Below are 13475 nucleotides of genomic sequence, written 5' to 3'. Positions count from 1 at the left end.
TTGCTGTCCCTCAGTCAAGGTGGTACAGTGTGCTTTATCTCAACTCAACTGGGTGGAATTTGTCTAGTCCACCCAGAGTATACTGGTCGTGCTGCAGTAGCACACAGTCCTAAAATGCCAGTGTCTGGAAACAGCTAAGGCTGATTGCTCACACGTATCCTTGCTATGACACAGATGCTGTAAGTAGAGCATCCAGATTTACCGTTATCATTTAACCATCATCATTAGTCATCACAACAGTGAGAAGAGGTCTCCAGAAGGTCTTGCCATGGCAGTGAAATGTTTGATCCAGAAATGATACTCATCACTTTGCTCATAGCTCATTGGGCAGAACTTTTCACATGGTCCACCTTCTCACAAGGAGAAGGATCTCCCAACATCATCTCCCATCATCCTGGGAGGCAGAGACCTCTTTCTTTCTTTGTAAACCCTCTTCTATTTATTTTACTCAAAGAATTTTTCCCCTCAAGTTCACTGACATTTCTTTCTGCCTAAACCTCAAAAAAAAAAAAAAATCCTAGACCATCATGGCACCAGTGAACAGAATTCTGAGATGAAAGCAATTTAAACAGAGTACACTGATAGCCCACACTTCCTATTAAGTAAAGGCCATTAAGGATCAGCCATATCATAGTAAAATCTAATATTATGATACATTTTCTTCCCTTCATTATTCAGAGACAGTGGTCTTATTTAATTACTCATATTTGCATGAAGTTAATGTGTAGTGATTCTTTGGGGATGGTGATTATTTTGCTGTAATCTATCTGAAAGTATCTGATACCATTCTTTATGAGCAGAAATGAAAGAGATCTACCCATTTGACAAAATAGCAAAAGCATCATTTAAAAACAAAAATATCTCAATTCATTTCATTTTGTATAACTGGTATAACTGGATTTAGAATATTTATTTTGCAACACATTTTTTTTTTTTCCTGGACTGGTAGTCTTTTAGCATTTGAAACTTGGCTGTACATTGAAATTCCACCTGATTCTCTTAATGTAGTTTTCTTTCTATTTATTTATTTATTTAGTTTTTTATTTTTTTAATTTTAAAATCTTTAATTCTTACATGTGTTCCCAAACATGAACCCCCCTCCCACCTCCCTCCCCGTAACATCTCTTTGATTCTGAATTGAGATCAGCTCAAAATTGATTGAAAAGTATCGAATGCAAGAAGTCATAGCAGAGGAGAAAAAACTTAGCTTTGTTTTTCCGACTACAACTCCCAACTTACTCTCTCTTCCATTTGGAGTCACATCATTTTATTGGTGAAAAAATGTTTTAAGCCAAAAAGATATAATTCATACAAATCATCTACCTCATGATTAGCAACTCTGGACAAAGTACACATATCATTTACTAAGGTTACTCAGCTATTTTAAAAGCCTCTTAGACACTCTGGCAAGAGACTGTATTCCCATCCTGCTCCGTTCAAAGCCAGCCTGCTTTTAGCCAGATCCAGGGCAGATAACAGGCACGGGAGAACGTTTTAAACTCTTGATGTCAACATGATAAGCCTGTAAAATTATATGGATACAAATAATGCAGTTTTATCCAAGCCATTGACAGAAGGCAGTGGTGCAGAAATTCAGAAAGCGCCCCGGGTAATACTCCTGTAGTCGGGGAAGGCCCGGGCACTGGTCACTGGCTCCGCCAGGCCACTCCTCCCTGAGCTTGTCAAGCTCACGGGGGTCTGCGAAGTCATTCCACACAGCTCACCATGGGAACCGGGGGAAAACGCTTTGCTTTAAGGACATCCACAGCTGTGATGTCACAGGCACAAAGATAATAATAAATGTGGCTTGTGTGGTGTCAACTACACCTTGGCTCTTTTGTCTCCTCTCCCTTCTCATATAATTTTGTATCCTTGTGCGAATCGCCTCATTAGGGAAAGAGACTGAAAATTGGGGTCAGGGTATTTAAACCTGACCTGTGCAGAGGCCGGACAAGGCCGGGGCCCACCGAGGTTTCACTTCAGAGCCCCAGACCACCCCTGAGGTGACACCAATTCAAGCCTCATTTTATAAAGGCCTTATTAATTATTGTCTTTATAAGAAGGAGAAGAAGCCTTATAAAGAAATGTGTCATTCTCAGAGTAGGAGTGGGCAGACAAAAAAAGGAAGAGAGAGGGAGAGGGAGAGAGAGAGAAACAGAAGATCAAAAGGGAGCTTTTTTTTTTTTTTTCCCTTTTGCTTTTCATGCCTCCAAACCTCAAAGGAGGTGGGGGAACAATCAGGCTTGGGGGTCTCGTGTGCTTTCTGGCAATTAGACTCAGCTGATGGGCTGAAAGGGATTGAATGGCAGGGTTCAAGGCCCTTCTCCCGAGCTGCAGACAACAGGCTTTTCCAAAGCAGCCGAGCTGCAGACACCGTCGAAATCATTTCAAATGGAGACTTACAGAGAGGATTCATTAATTCACTGGCCTAAACAATTACGGGAACATATAATGTCTCTATAAACACTTTGATAAAGACTGTCATCTTAGACCTTCATTTTCCCTATTTTACTAGAGAGTTTTAATGCCATGTTGGAAAGGCGGCTTTTATTTCTCCAATTACTAAATGATAAACCCTTTTGCTAAAAATCATCCACCCTCAAATAACTGAATATTTCACTTTTAAATATTAGGCTGCAAAACCCCAAAGGAAAAAACAACATATATATATATATATATATATATATATATATATATATATATATATACACACACATTTATGTATATATACACATTTATTTATGTATCAATCTTCTCTCAAATTTATAAACCTCAGTTTTCATCTGGTTTAAGCAGAGCAAATTGTCTGGTTAACTCTTGCACATTTTCTTTATAGTTCTCAATTTCTCCCTGTTTGATTCTTAACCAATATGTTGAGAAAAATAATTGTTGACTTGGACAATGCTCATTAATTAGGGGGGAGGTAAATGCGATAATCCAGCACCATGTGTGTCTGTTTGTGGAGGGTAGGGTGGGTGTTAGTGGTTTTTGTGGTTGGGGCATCATCTAGATTTAAATTAAAAAGAAGATAAGCCTACGAGCCATGTGGCCTTAGGGACAGCTGGACATTCAGAAGCCGAAAGAAAATCAAAGTCCTGGGGCTTCAGCACGTGCAGCAAGAATGAATGATGCTGAATTTCAAGTGCTCTACTTCCCAAGAGTAACAGGATCAAAATGATCTTGATCAGTCTGGTCACTACCCAATGAGTGGTAATTTGCAAAAGAGCACCATTAACCGGCCTTTCAAAAGATGGGGACAGTTTTTTAAAACTGTCTGTGAACCAAGATCAGCTTTGTAGCTCCAGTTTTATTTTCTCCATGGGGTTTTCACCTATACTACCTGTGAGGCTTTGATTTTGAGGTGGAGCTGACCTTTTGCACAGCTTCCGCCAGCAGAAATAGCTGCTCCTCTTTGCTCGTCCACATGGAGAAAATGTTTATATGTGTGTGATCACATTGGGCTTGCTCAGCAGGGCAAGGGTTAACTGCTTACATACTGTCAACCCCTTTCAAGCAGGGGGTGAGCACTGCTGCTTCTAGGCAAGCACGTCAAGCCCTCGAGGGCTTTGGCAATCACTGAAGGCAAAGTAATGATAGAAAGATGACCGCCCTCAGAGCATCTTTATCTACACACAGTGGGGCACTTGTTGCACAAAAGATTGGCACTTTTTTGACATATTTGGAAACTGAGGTAGCTGGTCCTTTTACCTTTCCTAGAGATGCCTAAGCTGACAGGAATCCCAGCCCCAGGCACTTGACTTGTCCACCCGACTTGGGAGAGAGCAGCCATCTTGAGTCACAGAATAATGGAAGTGACTCTGGCCTCTTCTCAATGGCTGGGATGCTCTTTGGGGGTGAAAAGGGAAAGATGGTTGGATGTGGTTATTTAAATAGGCATAGATTCAGACTTCACAGAGAACATCTTCTTGGACACAGAATACCCTCAAGGTCTAGACCAAGGCTCATCCAAAGAAGCAGGGTGGTATTACAGCGTTCCCTAGGTAAGATAGGTTTACTGCATATGATTGGAAGGGTCTACCTGACCTTTCTAGAGTAAGACTGGAGGTTCCACCCTTCAAGGATTGCCATGAAATAATCAGTCTAGGAGTTTTTGTATTTTGTGTTCTGTATTCACCCGAGATCGTCCTACAAACATCACATTGTCAAGTAACAGATTACAAGTGTGCATGGATTTGATACGTAGAATTTTATCCTTGTGCAAATAGTTCACAGTGTATGCTGGGGCTTAACGACCATTTCATTTTCTGCTGCAGAGATTGAGATCCATGTGGACAGCTCTGCTGTCATTCCATGCAAGTAGCTGAGGGGAGAATGACCAACCCTTCTGGCCCTGGGGCCTCATAGATGGAGAGCAGACAACATTTTCCAAGGGCCAGTCGTGTGCCGGTTAGTTTTCTAATTGAGTTCCCTCTCTTTGTTACAGATAAGAAAATGAGATTCAGGGAGGTGCAATCCTTTACCCAGGTTACAAAGTTGGTAGTGTTAGACCAGGTTTTGACCTGGCTCTGTTTTTCTCCAAAATGTTAAGTCTTTCCCCTCTGCTTATTCACTGGTTTATTCATTTCTTTACTTATCTATCCATTCCTTCATCCCTCCATTCATTCAAACGGTATGTCTGATGACTCATGTGTCCATTGATCAGTGAAGGAAGAGTCAAAATGTGGTATGCATACAATTGGATGATATTCAGTCTTAAAAAGGAAAGAAATTCTGATACGTGCTGCCACATGGATGAATCTTGAAGGCAATATGTTAAATGAAATAATCTGGACACAAAAGGACAAATCCTATGTGATTCTACATACATAAATTATAGAGTAGTCAGATTCTCTGAGATGGTACAGAGTCGTTGTGGGGTGCTGGGAGGAGAAGGGCCTGGAAAGTTAGTGTTTAATGGGCACAGAGTTTTAGTTTGCAAAATGAAAAAAGGTCCTGGGTACTGGTGATGGTTGCACAGTATTGTGAATGTATAGGACTTAATACCACTAAACTCTACACTTAAGAGGGGTTAAAATGTAAACTTTATGGTTGTATATTTTATCATGATTACATTTAAAAATATATTATATTCTATACACTATACTATTTTCAGAGAATATAGAGCTGAATATAAAATCCCCTTTCATAATTCAGAAAGAAAACTAAAAAAGTGAAGGTTTTTTTTTTTTTTTTTTTCCTTGCCCAAATTTAGCCCAGACTTGTCCTGCAGACACAGGCAAATCTGAGTTGAGCAAAATGACATTTGCTGTCTAGGTTAGGAAGGATGAATGCATGTTTTTCCTGCTTGTCCAAAGAGAATATTAGACTCAGTTTTAATTACATGTAAATATATGGGTAAGAGTTGCAAAAACTGCAAAACTGAATAAAGTAGAAAGATTTCCATGTCTTTAAATTTACTCTTAAGTCTCATTTTGAGTATTCATTGTCCTTCTGTCTTGCTGTGGCTTCATTTTATTACAGCTGAAAGAGTTGTTCTCATGTAAATTTTAAAAGAAATAAGTCACAACATTGTTGTTGAGACCCATATGTATCTTCCCTCAGAGAAACATGCTGATGCGTTTCTAAAAGCAATATTTACATTTCCTTTACATTTATCTTTTTAATTAAAATAAATAAATTTAAATTAAAAAAAAATTCTTCTTCATTTTGCTTTGATCTACATTTATCCTTCCTTTTGTTTAAAGCCAATTAAATGTTGAGCTTGCCTTAGGGCTGTCTCTTCCTTTCCCCTTTCCCTGGTTGCCCTTTGCTGAGCACCCGGCTTGTAGAAGTCAGGTCACCGTCTCGTTGTGTGACAGGCAAGTTCCTCTCTGGCATCTGAAATATTAATGCCCCGTGTCAGGTAACACATTACCCAAAGAAGCACCGGCCCAGAGATTTGAATTAGCTTTCTCACTCCCCTCTCCTAAGAGGTTTTGTGGTTGTTGATGTTTTGCTCTAGGTAGATGCAAGCATTGAATTTTTAAAAAATACCAAGCTCAGAATTTAAACCTTATCATCATTGCAGCAGAAGTACAACTTCTTTATTCACTTCCCGTCATTTTGATGGTATGTTTTTTATAAAGTCTTTTTTTCCTCAACGCAAGCTGATGTATAATATCAATTTTGAATGGGGTGAAATGAGAAGTGTGTTGGTCTGATTGAAGAGAGCGTGAGCAAGGAGCATAAAGGGTGAGGATTCTAGATCCAGCCACTTCAGTCCTGCTGACTGCCCCGTTAAGACACGTCTGAACCATTTATGAGGATTCTCTCACTAAATTTACTTTGGAATGCTGATGGATTGGATTTCTTGCCAGTCAGCCTTCCCTGCTTTGGGCATCTCACAACCATCTGTTTGAGATGTAGATGGTTACATTACACGTGCTAAAGGCACACATTTTCCTCCATGGTTCATATAAGCATCATTTTATTTTATTTTGCCTTAGCCTCCAAAATTTTCCACTACTTTTTTCCTCCAGAGAACAACTACTCATCTGTTTTGGTCCCACCCGAATCCTTAGATTCTCAGCCCATTTCCAGTTCCATCATGATAAATCCTCTGCATTTCTCTTTCAACTGGTCTGTTAACACTCTTAGGTTCTGAAACAGATTCATTAAACCCTACTTTGGTAATGAATGGCCACCCTGCCTTAGGCTTGAATTGTTATTCACTGTGTATGATGCAGTCTGACAATTTCTTACTCTGAGTGAAGTGCTATGTAGATACCACTTGGAATGCTAACATTAATTCAGTCAACATTCATGGAGGGGCTGTCAGAGATGAATCTATCACATCCTGCCTTTTAGATACTTGCAGACAAAGGGTAAAATGTATACGTTCATACATGGAAATGAGAATTATGAAAAAATAATGATATGAATGAAGTACCTATTAGGTGCCAAGCATTTCCATTCATTATTTGTTTGAGTTATCATTGCAAGTTGGTAAAATTTATATTTTACCTTTATTTTTACCAAATGACAAAAACTGAGTTTCAGGAAAGAATTGAATCACATCTGGTACATGCCTTATGAGCCACACGGCAAAGAAGCATGGTGGCCTGAGGTGTCCCAGGCAACGCCACAGGGGGCTAGGACTACAAAGCAGACATCTTCCGAATCTTGGGGCTACTTGGGGTCTTGCTCCTACATTTCATTGCTCTTAGGATCAAAGCAAGCAGAACCCTTCAGCTCCAAACTTGCCTGGCAGTGACAGAAAGGCCAGACTGTGGCTTCAGTCAAAATTAAAGGCAGTCCGAGGTACAGTTTCTCTTTTTACCCAAAACTGTTGCTCAGAGGCCCCAAGGACAGAGTTCATGTTATTTCAGCCCATGAATATGCTTTCCAACTTTGCCTTCCAATTAACTGGCCTCTTTCCTGGACACATCGGGACATCTCAAAGCTTCAGGATCGTAGTGTACAGAATGAATGTGAAAATGCTTAACACTGTCTTGGATGCTAACAATTGGTTTATGATCCCAAAGTAGGAAAGTGGTATGTGAAGACTAATGAAGCTCTTGTGGATATCACACGCTCTTGGGAAAGACTTGAGAGAATTCTGGTCACATGAGATGCCTGCTAGACCTTTTGTAGAAGGAAGTATTTGTATGGATGGGATTCGGCAATCTCTAAGAGACTGGCAGGGAGGGAGTTAACCAAACGCGCCCCAGAGCTATCCAGAATTTTCAGCTAAAGGGTGTTCACTCTGCTGTGAACCCCAATTAAAAATAAAACCCCTAGCTGGATGAGCCCGCCCCATCCTTAGGATAAACAAGATTTGATTCACTGCAGTGACACCGCACTAACTGTGCTGTGGAGTAATACAGTATATATGCCTCCTCCGGGGAGGCACAAAAGAGGCGGCTTAATTATCATCCAGCTAGAAGGATGGGGCATAGTTAACACCTTTCTGGGTGGGCTGAAATTAATGACCCCTTCCCCCCACTATTGCCTACCTCCAAGCCCCTTTATAAATGACTATACAACACAGTAGTTGGTATTCAGATCACAAGAGAGGGCATTTAGCCACAGCGTTTGTCTACAGGGTTTGATCTCTTTTTAATTTTGTTCAGATTTACAACTGTGTTATTAAGTGAGATAACCGGGTCCTGTCTGAAGTAGACCAGGGCCTTCCGAACTCAAATCTGAACATCTGAAGTTAACATTAATTTTCGAGATTGGACCTAATGCTTTTTCCCTAAGTGTTTCGGAGGCTGCTTTCCCATAGCCACACTGAAGCCTCCCATCTGCAGGGCTGTCTGCGCAGCCTGCCTGCCCACTTCAGGCAGAGTGAGTGGGCTTTAGGGACAAAAAGACCGGACTTGTGAAGTGTGTGGCAGAAGCTTTAATATTTTGCAGATGGTCAAATGGTTGGGGAATTTGCTCTGTCTTTGGGCAACGAGAGCTGTGTTATAACTAATCGAGATACTTGAATTTATTAAAGCATTTCTCCGATAAATGTGTAGATAGTATATGTGTATGTATATACACTTATATAATATTTAACAACGTCATCTTCTTAAGTCATGCTTTTGAGGTTGACAGAATAATGAGTGAAAATTTGGTGATATCTCAGATGTTGTGTGATGTCATCAGGTCATGTGATAATTCACACTACCATCCTGAATAAGGACACTATTAGCCCCACGTTACATTTGAGTAAAGTGACCTTCCAAACCTAAGTGATTAATTCAAAGCTAATGAGGATTAGAGTGAAGACTCAAACCCATTTTTTTCTGACTCTAAATTCAGTGGCATTCAATTACAGGACTCTGCCTTTTCTGGAAGTAAAGTTATGGCTACAAGGAGTCTGCCTGCTTTCTTTTTATCCCCTTTCTCCCTGGAAGCATTACCGTGTAGTGATAAAGAGCACTTCCACTTGCTAACGCTGTATACTCCTTGGATAAGGTATTTAGCCTCTTTAAACTTCAGTTTCCATATGTAAAAATGGGAATGATAACAGTATCTCTTTATTGAGAATTTCCTAAGAACAATTATAATGCAGGAAAAGTGCTTAGAATGTAATATGTTCTCAATAAATATCATATCCCACTTCTTTGGAGGTTTACATGTTTTGTTATTGTTGTTGTTTTTTAACTGGAGGATAATTGCTTTACAATGTTTTGATTTCTGCTATGCAACAATGTGAATCAGTCATAATTATATATATACCCCTTCCCTCTTGAACCTCTCTGTCCTCTCTTATCCTACCCTACATTTTTTTTTAATATGAAAAGGTTGTTTTTTGTATGCTGAACAGTGTCTCCTATAACTCATTAGATATTGATTCAAAAAATGTTCATCTAGCACTTTTTTGAAAGTTAAGACCTAAAGTAGGAGATTTCATAATTGTGATTCTGGTATGCTCCAAGAGTACATTTATTCATGTAATTAGACAGGAAAAAGGATTGTACAAAAGCCCTTTATAAATATTATGAGATAATAGAATTTTTTTTTCTATCCTCCTATTCCTGGAGCCCATATGCATCACCTGGAAGAGGCCCTGAAGACAGGGATATAGACTTTTATGACCTAAAATGTGGTAGCCAGAATATTATGAGCAGATCAAAAGTCAAGGCTTAGAGACAGGCCAAATATGTATGATCAAGAGGGTCAGGAAAGAGGTCATTGAATCAGGCTTTGTTGAATGGCTTTACCGATGTTTCAGCATTTATATATGTCATTGAGCATATGCCAGTTCTTATACTAGTGGAGCTTGAAGGTACCACATGACTTCTGACTATTAGTATTAAAATCGAATTCTCAAAAATCAATCTCTTCTCATAATGACTATTTTGTGGAATAATACAGATGCCCAGAAAACTCTTATGTTCAAAAGAATGTTCCCTTTTATTTTTAAAAACACTCACTCCAGGGCTCTTTAATTTATTCAATAAATATTTAATGAATATATACTAGGTGCTAAGGTTGGGGATAGATGCTTGGATTCAGGAGTGAGCAGACAGTCTCTGTTGTGGGGTAAATACAGCTTCAAGAAAAACACAGAAACAAGCACCTGAAAGCGTATAGAGCAAAACAGAGAACAATGACTCTGTGGGAACAGATAGCCATGTATGGATGCGAGAGTTGGACCATACAGACGGCTGAGTGCTGAAGAACTGATGCTTTCAAACTTTGCTGCTGGAGAAGATTCTTGAGAGTCCCTTGGACAGCGCAGAGATCAAACCTGTCAATCCTAAAGGAAATCAACCCTGAATATTCATTGGAAGGACTGATACTAAAGCTGAAACTCCAATACTTCGGCCATCTGATGCTAACAGCTGACTCACTGGAAAAGACCCTGATGCTGGGAAAGATTGAAGGTGGCAGGAGAAGAGGACAATAGAAGATGTGATGGTTGGATGGCATCACCGATTCAGTGGACATGAATTTGAGCAAACTCTGGGAGTTGGTGAAGAACAGGGAGGCCTGGTGTGCTGCAGTTCATGGAGTGGCAAAGAGTCAGACACACCTTAGTGACCAAGGAACAGCAACAGCTAAATGTAGATTAGGGATGGAGGGAATTCAAAGAATGTTTCCTGAAGCACACGTAGCTTGAGCGGCTTAAGCTCTACTATGGTAGAAGAAAACTGGATGGAATGAGGGGGGCAGTTAGAGAAAGAAAGATGAGCATGGGTAAAATCCTAATGGTGGAAAAGAAAGAAGGGCAACTGATTAGAGGACCAGAGAGAGAGACTTTAGAGCTGGAGGAGAGAGAATTTGAAGGAGGGAGGTGTGGGATGCAGCTGGAAAGTTGAGCAGTGGCTGCACAGCGCAGTGCGGCATTTTGTTCTTTCCCTAAGAATGATAAGGTACCTTTCAATAGTGTTAAGCATGGGAGTCACATGATCACATTTGTCCTTTGAAAAGATGAAGTGAGCTGCAGGAATAAGGGGCTAAGGGAGACAGATGTTCCAGGAAATGGTAACAGAGATAGTGAAGAAATGGACTCTCATGATTTGGCAGGTGAAGTAGAAAGGATTGGGTAATGGATTGGATGGTTCTGGAGGTGCAGAGCAAAGAATTCAGGGGTAAGTCTACATTTGTATAACTGGCTCTGACCATTGGCGTCTGAAGCCTTAGTAATTGGAGCCTTGGACTTGAGTGAGATTCTTTAAAGGCAAAAAATGAGAAGCACAAGGGTGAGAGACTCCAAATGATACAGACTGAGTAGAGGTTGACAATCCTGCGAAAGAATCAACAAAGGTGCAGCAAAAAAAGTTCAGTAGGAGAAGAATAGAAAGAATGTTGTGTCATTCCTCAAATGGCTCATGGGATAAAGAATCTGCCTGCAGTGCAGGAGACACAGGAGATACAGGTTTGATCCCTGATCCCTGGGTCGGGAAGATCCCCTGGAGGAAGGAAATGGCAACTCACTCCAGTATTCTTGCCTGAAAAAATCCCATGGACAGAGGAGCCCAAGAGTCAGACACAATTGAGTGATTAAGCATAGGTAGAGGTCGATGATCCTACCAAAGAAACAGCAAAGGTGCAGCAAAAAGGTAAGTCAGAGAAGAATCAGAAGAATGCTGTGTCATAAAAATCAAGGGAAAAGGAGGGAATGCACTGAGATGTCAACATGAGAACTGAAAATCATCTGCTGGATTTAGCAACACTGTGGCCATTGTCGTGAAAGTCTGTTGTGTCAAGTGAAGGGATATTACGAGTGTTCTCATTCATATGGTGGATCAAGGGGCAAGTGGAAGGTTAGGAAATGGAAACTAAGCGTATGTACAGCTTTTTCAGGGATTTGACCAATAAGTACAAGAAGGGATGTAAGACAGTGACTAGAAGCTCTCATCACCTATCACAATTACAGATCCCATCGATGGATTACTGGTACCAAATCTGTTCCAGCCTCGAAACTCTTCTGGGCTTCAGATCCCTGCCTACCCCACCTTGAGCGTCTTCTGATGATCTCCTGTATCTCAACCTTGTCATATTCCAAATGGAGCTTGTGCTGCTTGCCCTTGGTCTATACCTCCTCTTCCACCTGTTCTTCGGTGAATGAAAGTTTCCTTCACCCAGCTCACTAAGGCAGAAACCTGGGTGTCCCCTTCTCTTCCCTTCCTCCTCGCTCTCAACCGACACATTTCAGTAATTATCAACTCTTACATCTCTCTCAAGTCGTCCCACTTCTCTCACTGGCATCTCAAGGGTACATGTTCTAAGAAGAACTCTTTTTTTTTTTTTTAACATTTGTTTATTCATCTGACTGTGCCAGGTCTTAGTTAAGGCATGCAGGATTTTCAGTCTTGGTTGCAGCATGGAGGGTCTTTAGTTGTGGCGTGTGAACTCTTAGTTGCAGCAGATGGGGTGTGGTTCCCTGACCAGGGATCAGATGGGTCCCTCTGAACTGGGGACACGGAATCTTCGCCACTGGACCACCAGGGAAGTCCCTGAGAGGAACCCTCGATTTACACCTTTGACCTTTCAGTTCCCTGCTCTTACAGTCTTCCGCTTCCCAATTTACCACGTATCACTGGTAGAAAAGAAAGCGTGGAATCTGCCATGAATTTTCTTTTTCTCCCACTTCCAACTGGTCAGAAAATCCTGTTGGCTCTTCCGTTGACGTATGTGCAGATCCTGACTGCTTCCTGTTGCCATTTCTGCTACCCCAGTTATGCCACCAAGACCTCTTGCTTGGGCTGTTGTGGTGGACCTGCTCTCGCTGCTTGTGTCTTTTCTTATGTACAGTTCCCCTCATGGAAGTCAAAATCATCTATAGAGTCTTTTCCTGACTTCCATATCAAAAGTAGGTACCCCCATTCTGCTTATCTTTTACATTTCCTGTTTCATTTCCTTCACAGCACATGCACTGATCACTTCCGGAAAGTCATGTATTTGCTTTCTTGTTTATTTTATGTCTTTTGCCATCAGAATGCAAGCTTCATGAGAGACAGTCATGCTTACTACTTTATTTTCAATGCCTTATCCAGTGTCTGGAGTATAGTTGAGTGTGCTCAGTCATTAAGTTATTCTGACTCTTTCCAACTCAGTAGACTGTAGCCTACCAGGCTCCTCTGACCATGGGATTTCCCAGGCAAAAATACTGGAGTGGGTTGCTGTTTCTTTTCCCTGGAATACAGTAGTGAAATGAAGTCGCTCAGTTGTGTCCAACTCTTTGCGACACCATGGACTGTAGCCCACCAGGCTCCTCCGTCCATGGGATTCTCCAGGCAAGAATACTGGAGTGGGTTGCCATTTCCTTCTCCAGGGGATCGAACTAAGGTCTCCCGCATTTCAGGCAGACACTTTATCCTCTGAGCCACCAGGGAAATAGGTTTTGATTAAATAAATGTGAAAATTAGCATTAGCAAAGGAAGTTAAGCTGGGACCAGGCCTGCTGATGAGGCCTAACTGTTTATAGGGGTTGTACTGATCTCAGGTGGCCTCAGCCTGTAGCAGCTTGGAGCAGGGTTTAGATTCCCAGGCAGAGACTAAGGTTAGTCCATGACTGTGAGAACACTGAATCC

The 13475-nt window shown here is 41.1% G+C and overlaps 1 protein-coding gene across 1 annotated transcript in view; it reads right to left on the bottom strand.

Moving 5' to 3' along the window:
* The window catches only part of LOC101112928 (TAF5-like RNA polymerase II p300/CBP-associated factor-associated factor 65 kDa subunit 5L), a 137048-nt gene that overhangs the window by 30781 nt on the left and 92792 nt on the right, over nt 1-13475 (bottom strand). The window contains 1 exon segment of the mRNA XM_042235695.2: nt 2216-2428. Within this exon segment, the coding sequence (XP_042091629.1) occupies nt 2216-2428 (213 nt within the window).

Source organism: Ovis aries, chromosome 18 (genome assembly GCF_016772045.2).
Source record: "Ovis aries strain OAR_USU_Benz2616 breed Rambouillet chromosome 18, ARS-UI_Ramb_v3.0, whole genome shotgun sequence".
Classification (NCBI taxonomy): Eukaryota; Metazoa; Chordata; class Mammalia; order Artiodactyla; family Bovidae; genus Ovis; species Ovis aries.
The sequence above is the reverse complement of the archived record's forward strand: the minus strand, read 5'-3'. Positions and strand labels throughout refer to the sequence as shown.